The 27,689-nt window shown below is 54.5% G+C and overlaps 1 protein-coding gene across 1 annotated transcript in view; it reads left to right on the forward strand.

Moving 5' to 3' along the window:
- The window catches only part of TAC3 (tachykinin precursor 3), a 49,232-nt gene that overhangs the window by 11,546 nt on the left and 9,997 nt on the right, over nucleotides 1-27,689 (forward strand). Inside the window, exons 2-3 of the mRNA XM_048487478.1 lie at nucleotides 19,624-19,732; nucleotides 27,174-27,203. Of these exons, the coding sequence (XP_048343435.1) occupies nucleotides 19,624-19,732; nucleotides 27,174-27,203 (139 nt within the window). The remainder of the gene's footprint in view (nucleotides 1-19,623; nucleotides 19,733-27,173; nucleotides 27,204-27,689) is intronic.

Here is a 27,689-nt window from a genome sequence, read left to right on the forward strand (position 1 = left end):
CTCCGCCAGGCTCAGGAAGCCCAAAAGACTCAGGCAGACAAACACCAGAGTGATTTCCATTTGCATGTTGATGATTGGGTGTATTTGTTTACAAAAAATCTCCATGATGTTCATAAATATTCCAAACTGGGAAAAAAATGTATTGGTCCTTTTAGAATTGTACAAGTTATTAATAATGTAACTGCTAAACTTGAGTTGCCTAAGTCTCTTAGCAATATTCACCCTGTCTTCCATTCCAGTTTGCTCAAACGGGCTCCAGATTTCGATGCCTGGCACGGCCCTCCGGAACGTCCTCCGCCAGTTTTGACTGATGGCCACAAGCATTACGAGATCGACGCTATCCTGGATTCCCGCATGCACCTTACAATATCTTGTTTCATGGGTGGGGTTTCCCACTGGTCATAATCAGTGAGTCAATGCTTCGGATGTTCACGCCCCTACCTTAGTTACTGCATTTCATAAAGCTTTCCCTCACAAGCCGGGGGGAGGGGAATCTTAAGAGGGGCGGAATGTCAGGATGTGGTTAGTGTGTGATCTGTCCTTGGGAGGTGGCCGCAGGCTGCTTCTGGCTTTCTGCCTGGGATGGGGATTTTTGCTTGTAAGTTATCTCTACTTGCCTGTGTGAAACTATGCTTTGTTTATTCTGTATTGCTTTGAGTATTTGCTTTGTTTATTCTGTATTGGTGGGAACGTGAAATGCTACTGTGTAAAATCTACTATCAGAGGTCTGAGGCTCTCAGACTTTGCATTGCCTGTATGACTGCCAGGACAATAAAGAACTGAGAACGGTTACTTTGGCCTGGACTTTGCTAGTTCGTTACAATTCCAGAACAAGCTTCTAACTCGTTTAATGAGAGATTCACTCTGGCCCCTTCCGCACATGCAGAATAATGCACTTTCAATCCACTCCGTACAGTAAAATCCAGCTGCAAAGTGCATTGAAAGTGGATTGAAAGTGCACTATTCTGCATGTGCGGAAGGACCTCAGTTCTACATGATCCTCCGCAATCACCCTGAAACTCAAACAAACTGGGATTGAAATCAATATCCTCTTTTTATCAAATGAATTGCACATCTTTCATATTATTAAGAAGAGACTTTTGGATCATGAATTTCAAAAACTATGTCCTCTTCAGCCCTTTGTGTGTTCATCTGCTACTCTGGGCTAACAAAACCATCATGGAACGATGCCTCACTTTTTCTACAACCTAGACCAGGGGTAGGGAACCTTTAACACTCAAAGAGCCATTTGGACCCGTTTTCCACAGGAAAAGAAAACACTTGGAGCCGCAAATAATTTCTGACATTTAAAATAAAGATAACACTGTATATATTGGGTTTTTTTTACCTTTTACTCCACTCATTCTGAGAAGCGAATGGGTGCGCCCACCCTGCTGCCTGCAGGGCAGGCAAGGATGGGGCCAACGGCTTGGCCTTGCCAGCCGCCGGGAAAGCGCCCGCCCCGCTCGAACGGGGTGGGCGAGAGGGGAAGCCCGCGGCACTGCTCAGCCGGCCACAGGCAGTTGGTGCGCTCACCCTGCTGCCTGGAGGGCAGGCAAGAATGAAGCCGGCGGCTCAGCTCGTGGAGCCGCAGTGCAAGGGCAGAATAGCCGCAGGTTCCCTACCCCTGACCTAGACTCTTCCTTTAACCATGGTGTCTTTATGTTAGCTGGTCTAAATGCCTTCCCCTCAGTTGCACTGCCTGGGAGGTGCCAACAAATTCCTTTTCAGGAGAGACTTTGCCTATGCAGTCTGAATAAACCTGATGCAATACACTATATAATTTTAGAGCGTCCCCTTTTTTAATGACCTTCGAAGATAATTATTGGTGACTCTTTCACAGTTTAGAGATTCTGTCCATAAAGAATCTGTGATCCAATACTTGTTGAAAGATGGTGCTTCTGAAACCACTAGTCCTAGTAGAATTTTTTTAAGTTAAATCTAAATCCTAAAACATAATTGCCTAAGATTTAGAACATGTGATGACTCACTTCCAACCAATCACCATACAAGACTCAGTTCTAATCAAGTCAAGCGTGGAGGCGAGTCCAATGCGGCAATACCGATTGGCCCCACCATGTTCCTTGCTGCCTGGCCAGTCCCACCCTTGCCCTATCTCCCCCCGGGAGCAACTGGAAGGGAGCAGAACCCAAACACAGAATTGTGCTCCCCACCTTCCTTCCAGTGACATAGGTATAGATTTTTAATGAGGGGGGTTCGGGGGTGTGGCCATGCCCCCACCCACCCGTGGGGGTGTGGCCAGGCCCTGCCTCCAGCCTCAGTGCTTATAAAAGCAGCTCTCCGAGGCCAGTGATGGCAGACTCCCCTGCCCTGCCTGCCCCCCCCCCAAGCTGGGCTCCCAGCAGGCAGTCCCTTCTGCCCTCCCATCCAGGCAGAGGCGTAGCTAGGGGAAATGGAGCCTGGTGCAAAATCTGAGTTTTGCGGGGGCGGGGGGGGGGGCATGGACCGCCACTGTGATGCTGGAATCCACCCCCCAACAGCATCACTTTCAATGGTGTTTAAACTAGGGAGCCCAGATTCTCCTTTTCAATCCACCTCAAAGGGAGAATCTGGGGTCCCCAGTTAAAACAACATTGGAAGTGATGCTGTTTTAGGGTGACTTTAAAGCAGGGGTCCCCAAACTTTTTAAACAGGGGGCCAGTTCACGCATGGCCAGAGCCCAGCCGGGGGCCGGACCAAGTGCTGCCCGCGGGGGAGGGGGCGCCATCCATCCGCCCTCGACCCGCCCCTGGCTGAGCCCCCCACCCCCACGGTCCCCTTCCAATCCGGCCCTGAAGCTCCGCCGCCTTTCTCTCCCCCCCCTTTGCCGCATTGGTATGGTCCCCTCCGGCCGCTTGGAATGAGCAGCGAGTCACCCGCACTTGAGGCTGTTTGTAAACCTGGGGGTCGGGGTGCCAAGCTCCAGGGGCCGCCTGGAGTTTGGCACCCCCCCCCACCCCCCCCCCCCCCCACCCCCCCCCCCCCCCACCCCCCCCCCCCCCCACCCCCCCCCCCCCCCACCCCCCCCCCCCCCCACCCCCCCCCCCCCCCACCCCCCCCCCCCCCCACCCCCCCCCCCCCCCACCCCCCCCCCCCCCCACCCCCCCCCCCCCCCACCCCCCCCCCCCCCCACCCCCCCCCCCCCCCACCCCCCCCCCCCCCCACCCCCCCCCCCCCCCACCCCCCCCCCCCCCCACCCCCCCCCCCCCCCACCCCCCCCCCCCCCCACCCCCCCCCCCCCCCACCCCCCCCCCCCCCCACCCCCCCCCCCCCCCACCCCCCCCCCCCCCCACCCCCCCCCCCCCCCACCCCCCCCCCCCCCCACCCCCCCCCCCCCCCACCCCCCCCCCCCCCCACCCCCCCCCCCCCCCACCCCCCCCCCCCCCCACCCCCCCCCCCCCCCACCCCCCCCCCCCCCCACCCCCCCCCCCCCCCACCCCCCCCCCCCCCCACCCCCCCCCCCCCCCACCCCCCCCCCCCCCCACCCCCCCCCCCCCCCACCCCCCCCCCCCCCCACCCCCCCCCCCCCCCACCCCCCCCCCCCCCCACCCCCCCCCCCCCCCACCCCCCCCCCCCCCCACCCCCCCCCCCCCCCACCCCCCCCCCCCCCCACCCCCCCCCCCCCCCACCCCCCCCCCCCCCCACCCCCCCCCCCCCCCACCCCCCCCCCCCCCCACCCCCCCCCCCCCCCACCCCCCCCCCCCCCCACCCCCCCCCCCCCCCACCCCCCCCCCCCCCCACCCCCCCCCCCCCCCACCCCCCCCCCCCCCCACCCCCCCCCCCCCCCACCCCCCCCCCCCCCCACCCCCCCCCCCCCCCACCCCCCCCCCCCCCCACCCCCCCCCCCCCCCACCCCCCCCCCCCCCCACCCCCCCCCCCCCCCACCCCCCCCCCCCCCCACCCCCCCCCCCCCCCACCCCCCCCCCCCCCCACCCCCCCCCCCCCCCACCCCCCCCCCCCCCCACCCCCCCCCCCCCCCACCCCCCCCCCCCCCCACCCCCCCCCCCCCCCACCCCCCCCCCCCCCCACCCCCCCCCCCCCCCACCCCCCCCCCCCCCCACCCCCCCCCCCCCCCACCCCCCCCCCCCCCCACCCCCCCCCCCCCCCACCCCCCCCCCCCCCCACCCCCCCCCCCCCCCACCCCCCCCCCCCCCCACCCCCCCCCCCCCCCACCCCCCCCCCCCCCCACCCCCCCCCCCCCCCACCCCCCCCCCCCCCCACCCCCCCCCCCCCCCACCCCCCCCCCCCCCCACCCCCCCCCCCCCCCACCCCCCCCCCCCCCCACCCCCCCCCCCCCCCACCCCCCCCCCCCCCCACCCCCCCCCCCCCCCACCCCCCCCCCCCCCCACCCCCCCCCCCCCCCACCCCCCCCCCCCCCCACCCCCCCCCCCCCCCACCCCCCCCCCCCCCCACCCCCCCCCCCCCCCACCCCCCCCCCCCCCCACCCCCCCCCCCCCCCACCCCCCCCCCCCCCCACCCCCCCCCCCCCCCACCCCCCCCCCCCCCCACCCCCCCCCCCCCCCACCCCCCCCCCCCCCCACCCCCCCCCCCCCCCACCCCCCCCCCCCCCCACCCCCCCCCCCCCCCACCCCCCCCCCCCCCCACCCCCCCCCCCCCCCACCCCCCCCCCCCCCCACCCCCCCCCCCCCCCACCCCCCCCCCCCCCCACCCCCCCCCCCCCCCACCCCCCCCCCCCCCCACCCCCCCCCCCCCCCACCCCCCCCCCCCCCCACCCCCCCCCCCCCCCACCCCCCCCCCCCCCCACCCCCCCCCCCCCCCACCCCCCCCCCCCCCCACCCCCCCCCCCCCCCACCCCCCCCCCCCCCCACCCCCCCCCCCCCCCACCCCCCCCCCCCCCCACCCCCCCCCCCCCCCACCCCCCCCCCCCCCCACCCCCCCCCCCCCCCACCCCCCCCCCCCCCCACCCCCCCCCCCCCCCACCCCCCCCCCCCCCCACCCCCCCCCCCCCCCACCCCCCCCCCCCCCCACCCCCCCCCCCCCCCACCCCCCCCCCCCCCCACCCCCCCCCCCCCCCACCCCCCCCCCCCCCCACCCCCCCCCCCCCCCACCCCCCCCCCCCCCCACCCCCCCCCCCCCCCACCCCCCCCCCCCCCCACCCCCCCCCCCCCCCACCCCCCCCCCCCCCCACCCCCCCCCCCCCCCACCCCCCCCCCCCCCCACCCCCCCCCCCCCCCACCCCCCCCCCCCCCCACCCCCCCCCCCCCCCACCCCCCCCCCCCCCCACCCCCCCCCCCCCCCACCCCCCCCCCCCCCCACCCCCCCCCCCCCCCACCCCCCCCCCCCCCCACCCCCCCCCCCCCCCACCCCCCCCCCCCCCCACCCCCCCCCCCCCCCACCCCCCCCCCCCCCCACCCCCCCCCCCCCCCACCCCCCCCCCCCCCCACCCCCCCCCCCCCCCACCCCCCCCCCCCCCCACCCCCCCCCCCCCCCACCCCCCCCCCCCCCCACCCCCCCCCCCCCCCACCCCCCCCCCCCCCCACCCCCCCCCCCCCCCACCCCCCCCCCCCCCCACCCCCCCCCCCCCCCACCCCCCCCCCCCCCCACCCCCCCCCCCCCCCACCCCCCCCCCCCCCCACCCCCCCCCCCCCCCACCCCCCCCCCCCCCCACCCCCCCCCCCCCCCACCCCCCCCCCCCCCCACCCCCCCCCCCCCCCACCCCCCCCCCCCCCCACCCCCCCCCCCCCCCACCCCCCCCCCCCCCCACCCCCCCCCCCCCCCACCCCCCCCCCCCCCCACCCCCCCCCCCCCCCACCCCCCCCCCCCCCCACCCCCCCCCCCCCCCACCCCCCCCCCCCCCCACCCCCCCCCCCCCCCACCCCCCCCCCCCCCCACCCCCCCCCCCCCCCACCCCCCCCCCCCCCCACCCCCCCCCCCCCCCACCCCCCCCCCCCCCCACCCCCCCCCCCCCCCACCCCCCCCCCCCCCCACCCCCCCCCCCCCCCACCCCCCCCCCCCCCCACCCCCCCCCCCCCCCACCCCCCCCCCCCCCCACCCCCCCCCCCCCCCACCCCCCCCCCCCCCCACCCCCCCCCCCCCCCACCCCCCCCCCCCCCCACCCCCCCCCCCCCCCACCCCCCCCCCCCCCCACCCCCCCCCCCCCCCACCCCCCCCCCCCCCCACCCCCCCCCCCCCCCACCCCCCCCCCCCCCCACCCCCCCCCCCCCCCACCCCCCCCCCCCCCCACCCCCCCCCCCCCCCACCCCCCCCCCCCCCCACCCCCCCCCCCCCCCACCCCCCCCCCCCCCCACCCCCCCCCCCCCCCACCCCCCCCCCCCCCCACCCCCCCCCCCCCCCACCCCCCCCCCCCCCCACCCCCCCCCCCCCCCACCCCCCCCCCCCCCCACCCCCCCCCCCCCCCACCCCCCCCCCCCCCCACCCCCCCCCCCCCCCACCCCCCCCCCCCCCCACCCCCCCCCCCCCCCACCCCCCCCCCCCCCCACCCCCCCCCCCCCCCACCCCCCCCCCCCCCCACCCCCCCCCCCCCCCACCCCCCCCCCCCCCCACCCCCCCCCCCCCCCACCCCCCCCCCCCCCCACCCCCCCCCCCCCCCACCCCCCCCCCCCCCCACCCCCCCCCCCCCCCACCCCCCCCCCCCCCCACCCCCCCCCCCCCCCACCCCCCCCCCCCCCCACCCCCCCCCCCCCCCACCCCCCCCCCCCCCCACCCCCCCCCCCCCCCACCCCCCCCCCCCCCCACCCCCCCCCCCCCCCACCCCCCCCCCCCCCCACCCCCCCCCCCCCCCACCCCCCCCCCCCCCCACCCCCCCCCCCCCCCACCCCCCCCCCCCCCCACCCCCCCCCCCCCCCACCCCCCCCCCCCCCCACCCCCCCCCCCCCCCACCCCCCCCCCCCCCCACCCCCCCCCCCCCCCACCCCCCCCCCCCCCCACCCCCCCCCCCCCCCACCCCCCCCCCCCCCCACCCCCCCCCCCCCCCACCCCCCCCCCCCCCCACCCCCCCCCCCCCCCACCCCCCCCCCCCCCCACCCCCCCCCCCCCCCACCCCCCCCCCCCCCCACCCCCCCCCCCCCCCACCCCCCCCCCCCCCCACCCCCCCCCCCCCCCACCCCCCCCCCCCCCCACCCCCCCCCCCCCCCACCCCCCCCCCCCCCCACCCCCCCCCCCCCCCACCCCCCCCCCCCCCCACCCCCCCCCCCCCCCACCCCCCCCCCCCCCCACCCCCCCCCCCCCCCACCCCCCCCCCCCCCCACCCCCCCCCCCCCCCACCCCCCCCCCCCCCCACCCCCCCCCCCCCCCACCCCCCCCCCCCCCCACCCCCCCCCCCCCCCACCCCCCCCCCCCCCCACCCCCCCCCCCCCCCACCCCCCCCCCCCCCCACCCCCCCCCCCCCCCACCCCCCCCCCCCCCCACCCCCCCCCCCCCCCACCCCCCCCCCCCCCCACCCCCCCCCCCCCCCACCCCCCCCCCCCCCCACCCCCCCCCCCCCCCACCCCCCCCCCCCCCCACCCCCCCCCCCCCCCACCCCCCCCCCCCCCCACCCCCCCCCCCCCCCACCCCCCCCCCCCCCCACCCCCCCCCCCCCCCACCCCCCCCCCCCCCCCCCCCCCCCCCCCCCCCCCCCCCCCCCCCCCCGCGCGGCCCCCCCCCCCCCCGCCCCCCCCCCCACCCACTTATGCCTCACCACCCCCCAAACCCCCCCCCCCCCCCCCCACCCCCCCCCCCCCCAACCCCCCACCCCCCCCACCCACCCCCCCCCCCCCCCCCCCCCCCCCAACCCCCCCCCCCCCCCCCCCCCCCCCCCCCCCACCCCCCCCCCCCCCCACCCGCCCCGCCCCCCAACCGCCCCGCCCCCCCCCCACCCCCCCCCCCCCAACCCCCCCGCCCCCCCCCCCCCCCGCCCCCCCAACCCCCCCCCCCCCCCCCCCCCCCCCCCCCCCCCCCCCCCCCCCCCCCCCCGCCCCCCCCCCCCCCCCCCCCCCTCAAAACTTTCAGGGTCTCATCAGGAGACTGCCCTAATGATACCCCCCAGGTTAGGTGCAGTTTGGTTCAGGGGGGCCAAAGTTATGGACCCTCAAAACTGTAGCCCCCATCTCCTATTAGCTCCCATTGGAAACAATGGGGGATAGGGGCACCCCCTTTGGGAGTCCATAACTTTGGACCTCCTGAACCAAACCTCACCAAACTTGGGGGGTAGCATAAAGACAGTCTCCTGATGATATGCTGAAATTTTGGTGCCGCTAGCCTAAAAACTGCGCCCCCTGCAGGCCAATAATGGAAAACCACTAAAATACCCCAAAACGAACCCAGCATTTTGATGCCCCCCACAAGGTGATGCCCTGGGCAGCTGCCCACCTTGCCCAATGGGCATTACGCCAGTGCTTCAAAATGTCTCTCTGTTTCTCTTGCCATAAATTATTTCTTGCCATTCTTTCAAAAATGTCCAGTTGTTTTTGTTCCCGTATATGCTCAAGCCATTTCAAAATAGTCCATTATCTTTCCATCCCAATGCTATTACTGCATGTGCAGCTCTTATCATCCTTTTATACATTAAACCATATTTTTATCTATTTTATTATCCTCAATTATTCCTGTAAACAGCAAACCTTTGTTTAAATCTATTTTAATCCTTACAAGTTTCTCTATATACAATAATATTTTTCCCAATTTTTTTTACCTCTTTACATTCCATCCACATGCGAGTGTCGTATGCCCCCAGTTCTCCACAGTGCCAACATTTTGGACTAAGTCCTCTAATCATATGAGCTAGTTGTATTGGAGTTCTGTACCATTTAAGTATTATTTTTCTTTCCATCTCTGCATCCTTTCCTATTTTTATATTATTTATACCAGTGGTGGCGAACCTATGGCACGGGTGCCAGAGGTGGCACTCAGAGACCTCTCTGTGGGCACAGAGTTCGCCGTGTGATAATAGTGCAATTATTTCAGGGAGATTATTAGCACTAAACCTAAGACCTAGTTTTGGGGAGGCAGTGTAGGTAACCCTGTTAAGTGCTGTTAAACCCTACTGATTTTCATGAGAACTAAAGCGTGATCCTTTACCTGGGAGTAAGCTCGGTTGCTGGCAATGACCCTCCTAGGTTCGTGAATCACCCATTCAAAGCATTGCACAGTTGCTTCAAAGCAAAGCCACCGACTACCACCAAGCTTACTTCTGAGTAACGCGTGCCTTGGAGCCAAGTGTTTTTTCTATACTAAAACCTCAGTATTCAGGTTAAATTGCCGTGTTGGCACTTTGCGATAAATAAGTGTGTTTTGGGTTGCAGTTTGGGCACTCGGTCTTGAAAAGGTTTGCCATCACTGATTTATACTTTCCAATCCCAGGAGATCTCTGGCTACCCGCTGAAGGTTGCCGACCTTAGCAGAATGTGCCTGGGCAACTGTGCACAGACTTCACTAACTGGATGGCTCGTTGGTTAGGGAAAGGTCCAAGAAAAGTCTCAAGGGAAATAGTTCCTCTGGAGAAGCCACTTTGGTCCTCAGCAGCACAATGTTCAGTAACAAATGGCTTTGTTCCGCTAAGGGGCTTTGTAGACCACAGGCATGTTTCATTTCATTCGTAGTACTAGGAATAGGGATTGCCACTTCAGTTAGCCTCACATAGTGTATTGCAGCCGCTGTCGCCTAGCATGCCTCTGAGCAAAGTTCGGTTTGGCTTTTCTCCTGTCTCACAGCTCGATCCAGGTCTTCTGGGTGAACGGGGACAGCAGCATTACAGTGTCCTCCCCCTGCACCCCGCTGCCTTTAAAGAGCTTCTCTGCAGCCAGCTAAAATCCCCATAGGGATAATGGAGATACACCACAAAAAATGGCATATGTCCGAAGCTAACGACATTGATGCAGGGGTTGGAAGGCCAGTGGAAGCTGACTAAATTAGCTCCACCCCCTGGAACGCCCCCAGAAGGCCCATAGCCATACTGGAGCATCTTTCTGTGCTGGTGGGGCTAGAAAACGGCAGCAGCTTCTGGGGTCAGGCCCCGCAAGCTGTGAGGCACCTGCCCATGTATCTGCCCCCTCCACCAGCGCATTTGCTTCTTGCTTGTGTGGGGCCAGGACCGCGTCTCTGGTCCTACACAGCTGAATTAGTTTTAAGACTAAGTTAGAAAACACCCAAGAAACAGTTTTGAAACAGAAGATAAGTTTACTGGACAGCATAAGCATCTGACCAGGGTGTCCCCTTAAGAGGCACACCCCCTTCATACAAAAGAACCAATTTTTATAGACACAAAATTTAGAAAGTTACAGAAGGTGAACTCTCCCTTCTGGGTGGCTCTCGAAAGAGACACACCCAACATAGGAAGAACCTTAATTTTTATAGATACAGAAATACAGACGTCATACAGTTCATCCTCTTAAGTTCCACGTACATTATCCATACCTCTTTCACGTGCTATAAGCATGAATCTTAAAATCCCATTGGATAGATCTGTCTCGTTGTCACAGTAAGACAGCCTCTTATTCTACTTGTTCACATTCCTTCTGTTACTCAAACGCTGCATGCTGTTAGCTTGTGGCCCTCTACCCATATGCAAAAGGCAGCAATAAAACTAGCTTGTTGTCTCCAAGAAAAACTTGTTTTCTTAGTTTTCTAAGTTTGCTCCCAGAGTGATATTTCCTCAGGGCAGGGGTAGGTTTGACATTCCTTTAGATCATAAAACTTTCCTTTCTACTCCCAGTTTAAATGATTTTAACTTTAAAAGATTAAAACATGATTCTCACAACAATTATTCCCTCGATTCCAATGCAATAGAATTATAGTGAAATACTAACACATGTGAATCTCTCATTATCATTTCTGTGTTCATTTAACTATATATAAAAACGCTTTTTAATTTAACTAATCACATTCTTTTCTAACCCGTGTAGTTGGTTCTGACAAAACAAAGTTATAAAATGCATATGTCTTCTGTCACGTTGACAAGATCTGAAAGATGTTATCTTTGCTTGCCTGCATAATCACTAACAAGCTTATAACATTCCTTTTGACCTGTTAAACATGCAGTCCTGCTGGTGTCTTATACAGAAGCACCCATTTTGATTCTTAGCATCTTTGGTTCATACAACTTAATCTTTCTTGATCAAATACAAATTGTAGACATTCTGCCCCTTCCCCACACTTGGCAGGTTCAGAGGGCCTTTCCCCACTCCCTTCCATCCCCCCTATGCCGCGCGCTGCTCTCAGCGTGCGGCATCCCAGGCGCGCGCCCAGGCGTCCCCACGACCCCGCGCTCTGTGCGGGGTCGTCAAAAGGCGCCGTTTAGAAGAGCTCCTGGGATGCCGCGCGCTGAGGGGGCGCGACAGCGACAGCGTCGGGGCGGCTGCGCTGTGGCCGCCCCTGCCGTGGGGAGGGAGGAGGAACCCCGCGCTACTCTCCTCAAGTAGCGCGGGGCTTACAGTAAGTGGGGAAAGGCCCAGAGTTGCCCTGACTGTTGTGGTGAGTTGTCCCCGCCCTACCCCCAGGCACTGGGCTGCCTGAATCCTTCCTCCCTTGTCGTCGGCTCATTTTCCTATGGAAATGCCTTTTGTTAGGAGAACAGGCGGAACATCTTCCAGACTGAGGGTTGCTGGGTGAGATCCCTTGGCCACAGCATGTCATCGTTCTAAACCCGTCATCTGCAAATAAACAAACAATTGATAAATACACAATGTCCCAATTCAGTGAGTAATGTGATGATGCGATTTTCTGCTCCCCCTTTAAAAGCAGTCTCTTTGATTCTGGAATGTTCTTTTCAGTTCCAGACGTCTGAGTTCTCATTCACTCAAACTGCAACCATAATTTCATATTTCAAGCCCAAATGACGAAGGTGTGGGAGCATGAGTTTCATTTCAGGCAAAAAGGTATCCTTTCATAGGTATGAGAAGGGGAGGTTCAATAGGGGAAGAGGTAGAATGTTCCCCCTCCTCCCATCTTTGCTTGAAAAGAGCTTTCTGTGGTGAAAATTGCTTTTGTTAAACCCTCTCTGAATTAGATCCATAGAGGATAAAAAGCTCTGAGAAATCCAATTCCACCCTCTCCTGCAGATCCTGCCGTCACGTCACTACTGGCCCCAAATGTCACTAATCATCTCAGTTTCAAGTCTCCTACAAGGTAATTCTGTGGTTTTGGATGCCCCTGGTCTTTTTTGCTTTTTTATCTTCTGAAATTACCTCACTTTCAGCAGCAGCTTTAACCAGATTAAATTAGAGCTCCCCCACACACACATACACATAGACACCTACTGCATCTCGTTCTTTTTCAACGCTTCTTCTACAAGAAGGTGTAATTGGCAATTTTTTTTAGCTGGAAGTCTGCTCTGATTATAGGGAATTACAATAGAATTTGCATTTGGGCGGGATAGATGCGTTTAGAATTTGTGGGCGTTAAGAATTCCATCTCGCCAGTTATCAGCTGCTTACCAGTTCACTGTCATGAAAAAAAAGATGAGAGAGAACAACCAGCGAGATCCTTTTATCATTTACAGGTTTCATTTAATTGCAATATGTATATACCACTTTACTGCCCGAATATCTTCCAAAACAGCTGATAAAATAATTAAAACCTTATCAAAGAAGAAAAAAAAATAATTAAGCAGCGGCAGTAATTTAGGAACTCCGCTGTGCCGTTGTTAGCAGAATAACACCTTTCTCCGCTCATTGACTTCAGAGGAGTTTAGTAGTGCATAACTGTTGAGGAATGCATTGCAGCTGTCTAAAGATCAGTGGAAGAAATCAATTGTACTCAGCTCCAAAAGGAGAGGAGTAGATTTCTTGAGGAGGGGGATTTGCTAATTACTGGGGCCGTCACTGAAGACCTCTACTACTTCCTGGCACTAGAACATCTGAAAGAAGACAGGTTGATAGTTGATAGTTGATAGTCTTAATTGATAGTTCGGAAGTTCCATGGGAATGTCAACTCAATGCATGGCAGCTGTGAAAAAGGCACACTCTATGCTGGGGATAATTAGGAAAGGAATTGATAATAAAACTGCAAGGGTTGTCATGCCCTTATATAAAGCCGTGGTGCGACCGCACTTGGAGTACTGTGTTCAGTTCTGGTCGCCACATGTCAAAAAGGATATTGAAGAGATAGAAAAAGTGCAGAGATGGGCAATGAGGATGATTGAGGGACTGGAGCACCTTCCTCATGAGGAGAGGTTGCAGCATTTGGGACTCTTTAGTTTAGAGATGAGACGTCTGAGGGGGGATATGATTGAAGTCTATACAATTATGCATGGGGTAGAAAATGTTGACAGAGAGAAATTTTTCTTTCTTTTTCGCAATACTAAAACCAGGGGGCATTCATTGAAAATGCTGGCGGGAAGAATTAGGACTAATAAAAGGAAACTTTTTTCACGTGTGATTGGTGTTTGGAATATGCTGCCACATGAGGTGATGGCCACTAACCTGGATAGCTTTAAAAGGGGCTTGGACAGATTTATGGAGGAGAAGTCAATGTATGGCTACCAATCTTGATCCTCCTTGATCTGAGATTGCAAATGCCTTAGCAGACCAGGTGCTCAGGAGCAGCAGAAGGCCATTGCTTTCACATCCTGCACGTGAGCTCCCAAAGGCACCTGGTGGGCCACTGCAAATAGCAGAGAGCTGGACTAGATGGACTGGTCTGATCCAGTAGGTTTGTTCTTATGTTCTTAGGTGGTGTCCTACCTGAGCAGTTGGAGGAAGAGTTACTGGGAAATGCCAGCCACATATGCAGACAAAACATCAGGAGAAAATGCTATTGGAACACAGCCATGCAGCCTGGAAACCCCACAACAGTCCAATTTAGCAATTGCGAATTTCATATTTTAAGAGAAGAAAGAAATACACTCGCTTGCAGCTTGGTTCTGCACGATCATATAAAGTGTAACAAACAATCAAAGTCATATACAGGAATGTGATCAGATATAGACAAACACATGTATACATGTAAATTCTAACAAGCGGCTAGAGACAGAAAACATCAAGACCCTTGTACGCACCAAGACCCTTGTATGTCATAAGAAAATAAGCTAAATAATTATTCATAACTGTGGCTCCAGATATTGCTTATCTGGAGCTACAGGAAGCTCTAATATTCCCAGAAAGTTAATGAAGTGGGTACAAGACCCCATGAAACAAGAATCTGAGTTGGTGGCGACTTTGTTCTCCTGTCACCAGTGGTGAAGCTAACAGGGGGAGGGGAGGTGCGCCGTGCGCCGTGCACCAAGTGCATGGTTTTGGGTCACGTGGGGGGTGGAAAATTCCCCCAGACCCCTCCTCCTTCCAGAGATGTAAATTAATTAATAAGTAGAGATTAATAAGCAGAGATGTAAATTAATTAATAAGTACTAAATAGTTACGATCCCCACAAGAGAAGGCTCAACGGGACCACCCTCCCACTGCCGATGTCTGGGGGGAATGGGTCAGAGCTGCTCTTTGTCATTGAAGATGTTTGATAGCATTTCTTTGATTTACTTTTCAAATAATTTGGATTTGTTTTCTAGCTTGACAAAAGGCATGAGGGATTGAGAGAGGGGCCAAGCAGATGCAAAAGCATTAACCCCCTCCCCTTCCACCCACTTCAAACTGGAAGTCCAGCTGAGCCCGACTCTCATTTCTGATCTTTTATTCTCTGGTTCTGCCTCTCCAGCTATTATTTCCAGGATAATGAGACTATATAGTGAACTTGGCTGTTGAAGTTCTCAGTACAAATTCTGTACTCAGCCCTTTTTACATTACATTATCGATTGCTCCCACCCCCATCAATGACGCAAATATTAGTCATCTGTGAATGAAGCCGTGGCAATCAGAGGGGGACCTTTGAAAAACGTTGTGAACTCCAGTTTTCCCTTGCCAATGCTGATTTTGCAAAACAGCTGGGGAAGTGAATTACTGTTACTTGACGTGGTGCTGATATTCTTGCACGTAATGTGTTTTTTCAGGCTTCGGAAACCAAATTTTGTATCCCTGTGGAAATGGATTTCTGTCCCAAAATGTGTTTATTCTGCAACAATTCAAATTGACATGGGTAAAATATTACATTTCAAATATTACACCTGAAAAGTGAGGCACTGAAATGTGTGGGACCTCGCTGAATTGGCTCTGCATGTGAAAATGTTATTAGTTGAGAGGATCTAAAAGACTCTAATCCTCTTTGTGATGCTCTGGGCTAAAGATCCTTTCCTGTCCTTACATAGGATAGCCAACAAATTAATTAAATGTTAATCTAACTAAATAGAAGCAGCCTCAATTACTTACTTTCTCATAACCATAACCATACATAACCAAAGCGATAAAGAATGAACAATGCCTTCATTCCATTATGCATATGGTCTGTTTGTAGTTATTATTGTTATGAATATGAAGGGAAGAGGGCTTCACAATTACCGGTACTTAATTGCAATGCATTCCTCTTTGGCCATAGGCATCGTGGCAGGCTCTTCACTTGTCTGCCTATTTCTTCAAAAGGTGAAAAAGACCATAGCAGCAATGAAGAGAAGCATTTTGCCCCTCCCTTCTTCATCCTGGCCCTTTCCACACACAACTTTTGAAAAGTTTTGAGGAAGGAAATAAAATGTTTCCTCCATGGAGTTCCACATTGTATTTACCCCCTTTGGTTTTGAAAACGTTTTATTTCCAGCCACAAAACCCTTTCAGTGGATGCCATTGGTGGGATTCAGCAGGTTAAGTCCCACCATTGGTGGATGCCCTTTAAAAATTATTCTTTTGGCTGAAACATTTTCAAAATGGCTTCATTGGTGTGCGGTCCCTTTTAGATGTTTCCCATGCCTCTCTGCCTTCCCTTTCACTTCCTCATTGGCACCATTTTCTCAATTCACTCTCTGTTCCCCCTTGCCTAGTTTTTTGGTCATTTCTGTGAATTTTGTGGGCTAATCTCTGAGGAATTGATTACACAGAGGCACAGAGGGGGAGTTTTTTCTGACAGTCTGAATTTTGGGAGGGTGTGTGTGTGAACATACATTGTGTTAAGGGGGGGTTGACACACATTTCTGGTGGTTTGTGCAGGAATCGCCATTGTCTCCCAAGCCCGAGGGGAAAGCTGCAGGGACAGAGTGCTGCAAATCCATTCAACTTTCTGCTGTTTTCTCAGTCTGAACAAAGAAAAGTAAATCAGTGGAGGGGTTTCTTTTTAGAAGCCCCTTCCATCCTTCTGAAATCTTGAAACCTTTATATATCTTTTCTGCCTTCCCACTTAGACAGACAGACAGACAGAAGCACACCTTTGCTGTCTTTTTCTGCTGTAATAGGTTTACTGTCTTTTCCCACTTCTATAAATTAAATCAAACAGTAAGTATGTTCATTAGCTATTCATCTTGGGCACTTCAGAGATAAGAAGACTAACAGCTCTTTAGGGACACCTAAATAACCTTTTCCTTAATGGTAGAACATACAATAGTAAAAAACTGGCACCAGAGGCTTATAAAGTTAAACAAAGAATCAAATGTTTTTATTTACAAGAACTAAAATAGGAAGTTTTTCTGGATAAAAAATCACACACACACACATGAAAAGGTGACCGTGAATATAAGAACCCTTTTAAAAATACACAAAAAGTATTTTTAAAACAATATTGGACGTAACTGAAACTTTTTTGTGAATATAAGACCATTCCCTCTTTTCTTTGATGGCATACCTGAGGGAAAAACCCTAGCCTTGCATTTGACTAAATACCATAAAAGGTCTTTCTATCTTATCCATTAAAGACAGGCAAAAAAGTCTTGCTATCTTATCCATTAAGCATATGCTAGGAAAATAAATTGTTGGTAGGATAACTGATTCATTTGCTGACAAGGGCATAGATCTGGGATGCTGGGTAAGTCAGAAGAGCTAGGAGCATTATGCATATTTATGCAAAGTAAGTGAGACCTAGACACAATTTTGAAATAATGTATTTTTCACTGAAAACTTATAAGATCAAGGAAGAGAAGATAAGGGATGCCACTGAATGTAGATGCACTTTTGGAACTGAATATTTGCTTTCCTCATGCACAGAGGATGTGAGTGAGGATAGGGGAGACAATGATATACCTTGTCCCAGAATCCCAAACATGAGTTACACCACTGATAGGAGCTAAGATATTGGCAACTTTTTTCTCTTGTTGATGTATGGATCATGATGAATTCCATCATGATTTCTCTGCATAAATGTGCATGTTTTTCAGTTTGTTTCCTTCCTTCCTTCCTTCCTTCCTTCCTTCCTTCCTTCCTTCCTTCCTTCCTTCCTTCCTTCCTTCCTTCCTTCCTTCCTTCCTTCCTTCCTCCTTTTCCCATTCTAAAGAAAGCTGTGCATGTCATCATAGTCCTTCACTTTGAATTACTAATATCTCATTAATTATTCATTCCTTGGTTTTTGCCCTCGTTCATTGGAGGCTGCCCAGCGCACCATGTTGTGCCTCTACCTTTGGTGTTTTCTATCGAAGTGGCTTTAATGTGCTCTAGAGCACAGTTCTGTGCTCGAAGTAGGGATTTTGATGCAGAAAGGACGTTCTCTCCAGGTTAGGCTTTGCATTGTCAAACCAGTGAAATACACAGTGGCCCTTTCTGCACAAATAACTTAAAACGTTTGTAAAAAGTTTTTAACACCACCCCCCTCTTCACCACAATGTTTGCATGCATCCACCCCCTTGAAACAATTCATTGCTGTTGTGAGGAGGGTATTTTTTGCCTTCTTTCAGTTATTTGTGAAATTGATTCTTCAGTGCTTCCTAGCTGGCTACGTATAACTGATGTTTGAAGATTTTACCCCTCCCCCACCTCCAAAAAATTAAACAGGCAAGGGGGAATGGAGTGATCTTGGGGATGAAGATAAAATGGCACTGAGAAGGAAGTTTGTGGACTGCAGAGAAGCAAGGAAAGCAGCAGCAAGGAAGATAAAATGTAGTAAATATGATTGCGTAGCAGGTGAAGACGTTTTGAAAACATTTCAGGCGAAAGAATCATTTTAAAAGGGGCAGCAAATGAGATGTTTGTTGCCTCTTGGGTTTGTTTTCCACCTCTCGTGCCTATTGCAGAAATGAATGGGGCTCATTCGCTATTTTCATTTGTGTATTTAAAGAAATGCACAGCCCTGCTCACCTTCCTTTTGGCTTTTGAATCAGTTTGATTACTTTCTGTCTTTGTGGGCTTTTGGGAACTCTGTCAGGAAGATAACAGTTGGATGAAAGCTGAGAGGGACCAGAGGGGATGGCAGGAATTGACATGTTGACACACTTGAGGTGTCTGCAGCTCTCCTGGCTGCCCCACCGCTTCTGAAGGAGCATTACTCCTCAAAGCTATCACTTCTCTCCTCCATGAGAAGTTGAACCAGAGAAAACAAACTGTTAGTTGCAAATCCACCCTCACTTGCCACTGCAAATCCACCCTCAGTCACTTGCCATGTTAGTGATGAAGGGCCAGCCTCTATGCTAGAATTATCATGGCTTTTGGACTTAGAACTCTATCAACAGTCCTGTGCCACCCCAAATAGGGTCATCTGTGCAGAACTGGGTATACACTCTATTGAAACAAAAGCTTGGACTATGCTTTTTAAATTTTGGCTAAAAATATTCTTTAGGGTAAAGGAAAATTCGTTATTCTCCTATTTTAAATCTGACCGACTGAGCATATCCTGGTTATTCCACATTGAATCCAAAATAAGAACTCTAGGATTCTCTCTGGAATTTCTCGAACCTCTTAACGAGGAATATATATTTAGATTGCTCAGCCAAAGACTGATTGATATGGAATTTCAGTCCCTTCACCCAGTACAACCTACGAATTATGTTCCCCAGATTTTCTCAAACCTACCCATCCTACATGGGAGAGATAGCAAAAAATACTTCTATAGATCACCGACAGTCCAATCATTAGAGCATTTATACTTATGATAGCATGCCTTTCCTTCTAAAGTTACAATCGGGAGATTTCAAGGTGTTTTATTTGCTGACAGACTATGCCGTGGATACAATACAGCATATCCTCCTAGAATGTCAGCTACACTCTGCATTACGTAGTCACTATATAATCCCGATTATTAAAGCTAAAACAAATCTGCCTTCGGCTTATGTAGTGAAGTATTTACTTAGTGATGCATCTTCTGAGATAACCTCTAGGGTCGCTACATATCTAGCAGAAGTAATATCTCAAAGACGGTACTAAAATGTGTCCCTCAATGTATCACATCATCTAAATTACATTGATTTGATGTCTGAGGCTCAGGTCATTGTGGTGAACATGGGAAGTCATTCAAATCGGTTTTGATTAACATATGGATGTTGCGGTGTGTCTCCGGAGAGTTTGTGTATGATTTGTCCTAACTTTGTGTACTGGATTCCTCGTTGTATTGCTGTTTATCATACAAACATACTGTATGTAGAATTATTTATGCCTAATAAAGGTTTACTGTACTGTACAGTCCTGTGCCACAACCCACTTGTTCTTCAGGGCAGGGGTCTGCAACCTGCGGCTCTCCAGATGTTCATGGACTACAAATCCCATCAGCCCCTGCTCAGGGGATCCTCTGCAGTAAAATATGTATGGATTTATCAGTCTTTGCGTAAACTTCTACTCTTTATTCCACAGAACAATGATAACCAATTATAACAATGTCTCCTGGCAGATCAGCTTGAGTGTTTTCATGTTGCCTAATAGTCTTCTATTTTTCCAACAGAAGAGCTCAGATCTCTACAAGCTGTCCCCGTCCCTGCTCCGGAGATTGTATGATGGTCAAGGGATTTCTTATGAGGCTCTGCTCAGACTGACAGGCAAGGAAGACATTAGTAAGTGAATTACCTTAAAGTATTAAAATACTTCTATAACAGAGAAGAAAGGTAGAATTTATTATACAAACAATTCATGATGTCCTGATTCCCAGTGGTGTTTGAAAATGTGTAATATCTGTGCTTCTCACTCTAAGTGTAGGATGTAAAATCTACCTTTTTATTTTATTGATTTGCTCTGGTTTAATATCCCACTCTCCCCAGCCAAAGGCTGGGCTCAGGGCGACTGACACACAGATTTAAAAACAATCACAATATTATAAATTAATAAATTAAAATCTTCCAGTATACCATAGGGCAGACCTGGGCATTATACGGCCTGCGGGCCACATCCGGCCCACCGGATGACCCTGACTGGCCCCCCTGCCGTGCTGGGGAGTGAGGCGCCTTTGAAAGCCCCGCAGAAGCCGGTTGCCTTGGCTGCCGGCTTCTGCGGGGCTTTCAAAAGCGCCTCGCCCCCCCTGCCTTTTGGCCCGGCCCTCCACGATATTTTCTGTTTCTTATGCATGGAAAAAATAATTGCCCACCCCTGCCATAGGGTATACCAAAGATGGTGATTTGACCAAACCACACCCACAGCGGTCCCACTCTCACCGTAGTTCTGAAATTTATGAGTAAAAAAGGAGGTGGTGTAAATTTGGAGGCCAAGATGTCATAATGTAGGACCAGCGTCTTCAGTTGAAGGTCTAGCAATACAGAACAAGCCAAGACAAATGTGATATGGAACAGAAGGGTAGGTGATTCCCTCTGTATAACTAGTGAACCAGTGACACATTGTAGGAGGAGAGAATTTACAGTGGCTTTTGGGAACATATTTCAAAACCAAACAAAATGCAGGCCTTTTCCACATAATGCACAGAATTTATATTGTAGCTTTTAATTACACACTTTCCCCCCTCTGTTTGTGTCAGACTCTCGAACGTGGAAATAACAGAGACCGTAGGAAAGTTCTAAAGCAGTTTATTTCTTGCAACACGTAGAGCAACAATAGAAAGCAGGATCTGAGCTAGAGAGCTCAGATTCAGGACCTATATCCTTCAACCCCCCCGTTTCGCCCCACACCAAATGTCCCTTACAGTTTCTACAACATTTGCACTACAGAGCTTCAAAGAACCTGGGAACCGTTCACACCTTCTTGTAGATGAGCTGGCGCCAGGAGGTTGCCAGGAAGGGAAGAGGGAAACAGGAAAAGCATTTACAGGAAAACATTTGCAATTCCCACACAGCAAGACATCTAGGCACTGACAGTCATGGTCCTGACAGTTTGGTTGTGGAAACATTTTCCCCTGATTTTTCCTCCATTGTTTTTCCAAGCACTTTTACTGAGGTGTTTTATAATTTTTAAGCCAACTTTCCTTGAGCAAGCAATCATGTTGAAATGGTCTTTATTTCTCTGCCCCACCAATTACCTGGTCCTGATCCATACCCCCATGTATTCGGTCAACCTCTCATTCAGCCATTTTCTCCTCCCTCTTGTCCTCCATTTTCAAAATGTAGCGATGTAATAGAAAGGCAGGTGGATTGTATAAGTTTTATCAATTTCATCCCAAATAAGCAATATCACCTTAAGGCTAGGTCAGCCGTAGGAGCAAGTGAAATTGACAATGAAAGTTGCTTTTGCAGGAGGAAATTGACAAGGGAGTGCTGCAGTAAAGCACCATTGTTAGAAGGAGAGGAGAAAATGGCTGAAGGGGAGAGTTGTTCTTGTGCATCACAGATGACATCCCACCACCATTAGGAACAGTACATTTTCAGAAGTAGCATGGGGAATAAATGCAACTGAAGAGACAAGGGGGAAAACAATGGGGGGGGGGATGGAGGTATGCAGCTTGATTTCATAGAAAACGTTTCCAAGACACGAAGTTTGACCACTGGGGAAATCTGAGGTAAGCTGTGCATGCAGGAAAGGCCATGTGTAGCATTTCCTGCTTCACTCACATTAATAATCTTTGGAATTAGGGCCAAACTAGACTGGTATCAGGGGATCTGTGATTAGGATTGCTTATGTTTTTTTTAAAATTGCTCATTACAACTGTAGAGGATCCTAATGCAGATCAGCACGGTGGGTCGGTTGCATTTACCCATTTGTCCAGTGCCATTTCTCAATGCAAGTTGCCCCTATGGAGTTGCTATTTACATCACAGGTGAATGAAAGCAAATGTGCATAATTTCCTCCAGGGTCAAGATGGAGATTGAAACTGGGGGAAAATCCTAGGAGACAGTTAAGCTCCACCCCACCCCGCAGGCCCCAATCTAAAGTGGTACCACACAGACACTAATAACATTTTTAGAAAGTATGCAAGTTCATGCAGCCTGACATTGTCCATGCCTGCTTGAGGGCAAGTCCCATTGAGATCAGTGGGATTTACTTTCAAGTAAGTGTCTATTGTCAGGACCAACCTTTCAGTACCTTGATGTGTGATTTGCAAATGTTTCCCTGTTTCCCTCTTCCTTTCCTAGCAATCTCCTGGCACCAGCCCATCTTCAAAGAGGTGTAAAAGGTTCCCAGGTTCTTTGAAGCTTTGTAGTGTCTTTGTAGCAGAAACTGTAGTGGACATTTGGTGTGGGGCGAAACGGGGGGGATTAACGGATATAGGTCCTGGATCTGAGCTCTCTACCTCAGATCCTGCTTTACTTTGTTACTCTTCATATCACCTGGAATAAACTGCTTTAGGACATTCCTACAGTCTCTGTTATCTCCACGTTCGAGAGTCTGACATTAAACAGGATCTCCCAGTTTGACCCGCACTCGGATCCATGGCCGACACGGATGGAGCTACAGGTGGGCCCCTTGTTGGTGAACCTAATGAGGGAATGGGGCAAGTTCCATACAAGGACGAGATACCGCGTGACCCAGACTTGGGAGACAAGGAGAAGGATACCCTTGTCCCCGACCGACACTTGGGTGCCACGTGAAGCACCAACCATGAGGCAAGCATGGGATCGCCCTACCCTTGGGCCCCCTCTCGGTGACCGTGCTGGGGGGCCAAGGTGGCTGGGCGGCGTGAGTCCACTTGACTCACGCAACCCATGGACCAAGACATTTACCCGGCTACGCAAAGCGAGTGGTCGTGGGTCCAGGTCCAGGCAGGGGCATGGGCGTGGGTGTGAGCCCCTGAGCGAGGCGTGGTTGCCTGGCGGTGGGAGCGAGACAAGATGCGGCAGGAGATACACTTCCTACAGCATAACATGGAACTTCTCTTGGCCCACACCGAGGCAGCAGAGCGGGATTGCCAGGATCCGCCACAGCTGCCTCCACTGCCACCTCCGGCGGGCCAGCCGGTGCCCGTGCCCCTAACGATGTGCCGCCTGGGCAGCCAGGGCCACCCGGGCCACAGCTGCCGCAGCCCCCGCATTGGTGTTGATGTTTGAAGGCCCGTTTCAATGGGACGACGAGGAGGCGGCTGCCCCTACTTCCCTACCCATTTACCCGGAGTCGAGGAACATATGGAGAAGTATGGTGGTGACTACGAGGATGAGGTCGAGCAAGTACATGAGGTGGGGGAGGACCCCTCCCTGGGAGAGGGGTGAGCAACTTGGCCGGCTGGTACATGGGACTTTACAAAGGCTGGGCGCCTGAGCTGCGTTCCTTCCCCCACTTCATGTTGGCACTGCGGCAGCAGTTCGAGGACCCATTCGAGGAGGAGAAGGCCCATGCCAGGTTGCAACAGATCAGGCAAGGGTCCCTGTCCATGAGTGAGTACATCTCCGAGTTCCACCAGCTAGCCGGGGTGGTTCAAGGCTGGCCGGAGCAGGTGAAGATCCACTTCTTTAGAGAGGGGCTTCACCCAGAGGTGGCACAGTGGGCCATGGTGACCGCGGAGCCAACCTCCCTGGCGGGGTGGTACACGCGGGCAGCCGAGGCAGAGGTCCGTCTACGTAGAGTGCAGCTATTGAAACAGCGGGGCAACCCCCCGTCGACTTCCCCCTGTCCCCATTGGAGGGCACTTTTCCAGCTCGCAGTGGCAAGGAGGCAGGGGAATCTCTGTATGCCCGGCGGCGATGGCTGGGACTTTGCCTGAGTTGCGGCAGAGAGGGGCACAAGGTGGCTGTGTGTCCTAGCAAGAAACCCGACCCTCTGGTAGTCCCTGCCAGTGGCGCAATAAAGGCCGGGATGGCTAAGGGTCCAGGGAAAACATCCCCGTTCAAGAAGGGCTCGGGACAGCAAGTGGAGCCACACTAGGTGAGTTCGGCCTTTGAGGAGGCAGGTGGCCCCGAGTCCAGCGAGGAGTTGGCAGGAAACAACAGCGACCTGGCCTGAAGCGTGCCTGATGCTAGGTTCCTTCTAAGGGCACGGAACTGAGGATGAGTGGAACCAACGGCCATTCTTCCTTTCCGTGATTGTATCAAATCAGACTTGTGGGACTAGTGTGCAGACTCAGGCACTTGTTGACTTGGGGTGCACCTGCTGCCTAATGCAGCCGTTCCTAGTGGCCCAGTTGGGGCTGCAGCGGGTCCCCCTGCACTGCCCCACCCTGTTCAAGCAGATGGACGGGGGCCCATTGGGGGGCACACCGGACACACATCGGACGAAACCAGTCCTTCTCCAATGCGGGGAGCACTGGGAGGAGCGGAGGTTCATCATCACCGAGGTGGCCAAATATTCCCTGGTGCTGGGAGTGCCTTGGCTAAGGGACCACGACCCCGATATCTCCTGGTCCTCCAACTCTATCTGATTTGTTGACACCCCCCCCCTTGCAGCCACCATCTGTCCGGTCTCCTGCCACTGCGGGCGGGTGGCTCCCACGAGGTGGGTGGGAGTGCACTGGACATCTCGGCCATCCCTCGACCCTACCGAGACCTCCGGAGGGTGTTCGAGGAAACGGAGTGCGACAAACTGCTGCCCCACCGTAAGACTGACTGTAAGATCGAATTGCTGCCCGGTGCTAAGCTCCCGAAAAGCCATTTTTTACCCCATGAGTCCGTCGGAAGCCCAGCGCTTCAGGAGTTTTTGGACAAAAAGTTGAAATGGGGCTTCATAAAAAGGGTAATCAGTCATTTTGCCGCTCCTGTACTGTTTGTGCGGAAGAAGGTGAGCCCCAAGGTCTCCTGGGAACTGTAGTTCCTCCGGCCATTTTTACTGCAAACAGGCCTTTTGCAGCGTGAAAAAGTTCTCAAAAAGGAAAGGAACTAAGGTAAGTGGGGGAAGGGGGGCGCTGGGGGGGCACTTTGGGGTGTGAGGACGCCGTGGAGGGGGGTGGGGGAAATGGGGAGGGGCCTGGGGTGATTTTCTGTGCCCCCAGGTGTGCGCCCGGTGCACGGCACCCCCCCTGTTCCCTTGTAGCTTCGCCACTGCCTGTCAGCAAGGAAGGATTTTGTAGTGACATTTATTTATTTATTTATTTATTTATTTATTTATTTATTTATTTATTTATTTATTTATTTATTTATTATTTATTTGTTCCACTTTTATACCGCCCTCCCCCGGAGGGCTCAGGGCGGTTTACAACATAAATACAAACAAGTGGATAAATAAGATAAAAATGCTAAAAATTAATATCAGTGAGTTAAAAATGCAAGTTCCATGAAAGATCATAATCATTTTAAAACAAAGATTGAAGCGTTCAACCCTTAACTCCTCTAGATTCCCTCTGAGAGGGAACAAGCCGGGGTATACTCCCGTTGTTAATGGGCACCTATCAGCAGCCGGCCTCCCCAAAAGCCCGGCGGAATAACTCAGTCTTACAGGCCCTGCGGAACTCGTGTAGGTCCCGCAGGGCCCGGACAGCTGGAGGGAGAGCATTCCACCAGGCAGGAATGTTTCTAAGCATACAGAAGACAACGTACTTAAGTAAAATGACAAACTTCAGAAAATCCCTTTTGGTATTGATGGCAGAGGATTAGCAGTTAAGCAAGATGTGGAGCGCAGCCTAATACACATAAACGCACACAATGTGGGTGAAAAAAAAGCAAGCTCAAAAGAGAGAGCAGTACCCTTGTGCCGCCGCACCATCTCTCAAGTAACATAAGTAATCTAGCAAATCAGAGGCATCTTTTAACAGCCAGTGCTCTTTTGGTGAATTATTTCGCCGGGGGGGGGGGGGACAAAAAAGGAGAGAAGCAATCTCATATTAGCGAGATGCCAAGCAACATGAGTTTTAGTAAAGAACTGTATATATCCGTTTTCAAACTGAATAAGTACTGCCTGGAAAGACCAGAAGTAGTAGTTTCCCTCAATACTTTGTTCATTCACTGGGTGACCTTGGGCTAGTCGCAGTTCTTCGGAACTTTTTCAGCCCCACCCACCTCACAAGGTGTCTGTTGTGGGGAGAAGAAGAGAAAGGAGCTTGCAAGTCCCTTTGACCCAATTCCCACTGAAAATTTAATCTAGACACAATCAAGTTTCAAAAGAATCGGCACCTTTTCATCCAGGTTCCAACATTCTCACTGCAGCATGTTTCTAGTGAAGACATCTAGGCCTGCCCCTTGGGAGGGTGCCTGCTGTGTAGCCCCCATCTCCTATTAGCTCCTATTGGAAACAATGGGGGATGGGGCACGCCCTTAGGGAGTCCGTAGCTTTGGACCCCCTGGGCCAAACTTCACAAAACTTGGGTGATATCAGTAGGAGACTCTTCTGATGATACCACTCAGGTTTGGTGAAGTTTGGTTCATGGGGGCCAAAGTTATAGACCCTCAAATGTGTAGCCCCCATCTCCTATTAGTGTTTTTTCAAAAAGGTGCATATACAAGAAAATCCCGTGGAAAATATACAAGAACAGGGGTCTTCAAACTATGGCCCTCCAGATGTTCATGGACTACAATTCCCATCAGCCCCTGCCATCATGGCCAAGTGGTAGGACTCATGGGAATTGTAGTCTATGAACATCTGGAGGGCCATAGTTTGAAGATCCCTGTACAAGAAAATCCAGGAAAATCCCGTGATGGGGGGGGGGGGGAGTGCCAGAAATGGGACTGATATGTGTTCTGCGGTTTAGCAGTGGGGAGATCGCGAGGAAACCTGGATATTTTGGGTGACTCTCCCAGGATTAATTGCCAGTGAGAAATCACCCTCTGAGTCTCCTTAAAGGAGAGAAAGGTGGGGTATAAATCCAAACTCCTCCTCTTCTTTTATCAATCAACCCTTTATTGACATAATAAACAATAAATATAAATACAGCAAGAGAAAAAAAAACTGGTAAAAACATGGAAACACAGAGCAAAGAATGAAATGTTAAGTAAAAAAAATGTTGCTGGCTTTTGATAATTTCCAAAAGGAAGTCTGCCACTATCACACAGAAGGAAGGATCTGGGTTATTCAGCAAGTAGAGTAATCTAAATAAATCAGGGAGATCAGTTGCAAATAAAGGAATTAGAGTCACATACTTGGATCTGATTTCCTTGAACCTGGGGCAATACAATAATTGGTGGGCCAAATATTCGACTAAGCCAGCATTGCACGGGCACACTCTCCTTGTTCATTCTGTTCTCTCTTTTTTTTCAGGTCCCCAGGAACTTGCCTTGTCCCAAAAACGTAAGTGACTTCTCCCTTTCAACTGCCCTCCTTTGAGGTTTACCATTTGCACTCATGCAGCAGGCAAACTCCCATCCCTGCCCTCAATTGTCAGAGCTTGATTAATTGAGCACTGAGAGAAAATGGGGGGGGGGGGATGACACAATGTCACAGCATCCATGATGCTCTACAAATTCCGTCTACTCTATAGTGTTTACTATAGATTATGGAAGTTCCTAGAGTGTCATGGGAACTGTAGCAATTAATTGAGCAGCAGAAGAAAAAATGGTGTGTGTGTGGGGAGGGGTGGGGGATTTCACAGTAATGTTTTAGGAATTTCTCATAATTTCTATGATCTTTGCAATAGAGATTGGGGAAATTCCTAGAGTGTTGCAGTGGCTGCTGCTTCTCAGAATGTCACAGCATTCATGTAACTTCTCCCCTTTCCTACCTCCACCTCCCAACCCCCCCCCCCCGGATTTCCAGGCAGAGGGACGGCAAACCTGC

The sequence above is a fragment of the Sphaerodactylus townsendi genome, linkage group LG03, assembly GCF_021028975.2.
Source record: "Sphaerodactylus townsendi isolate TG3544 linkage group LG03, MPM_Stown_v2.3, whole genome shotgun sequence".
In the NCBI taxonomy this organism is placed as follows: Eukaryota; Metazoa; Chordata; class Lepidosauria; order Squamata; family Sphaerodactylidae; genus Sphaerodactylus; species Sphaerodactylus townsendi.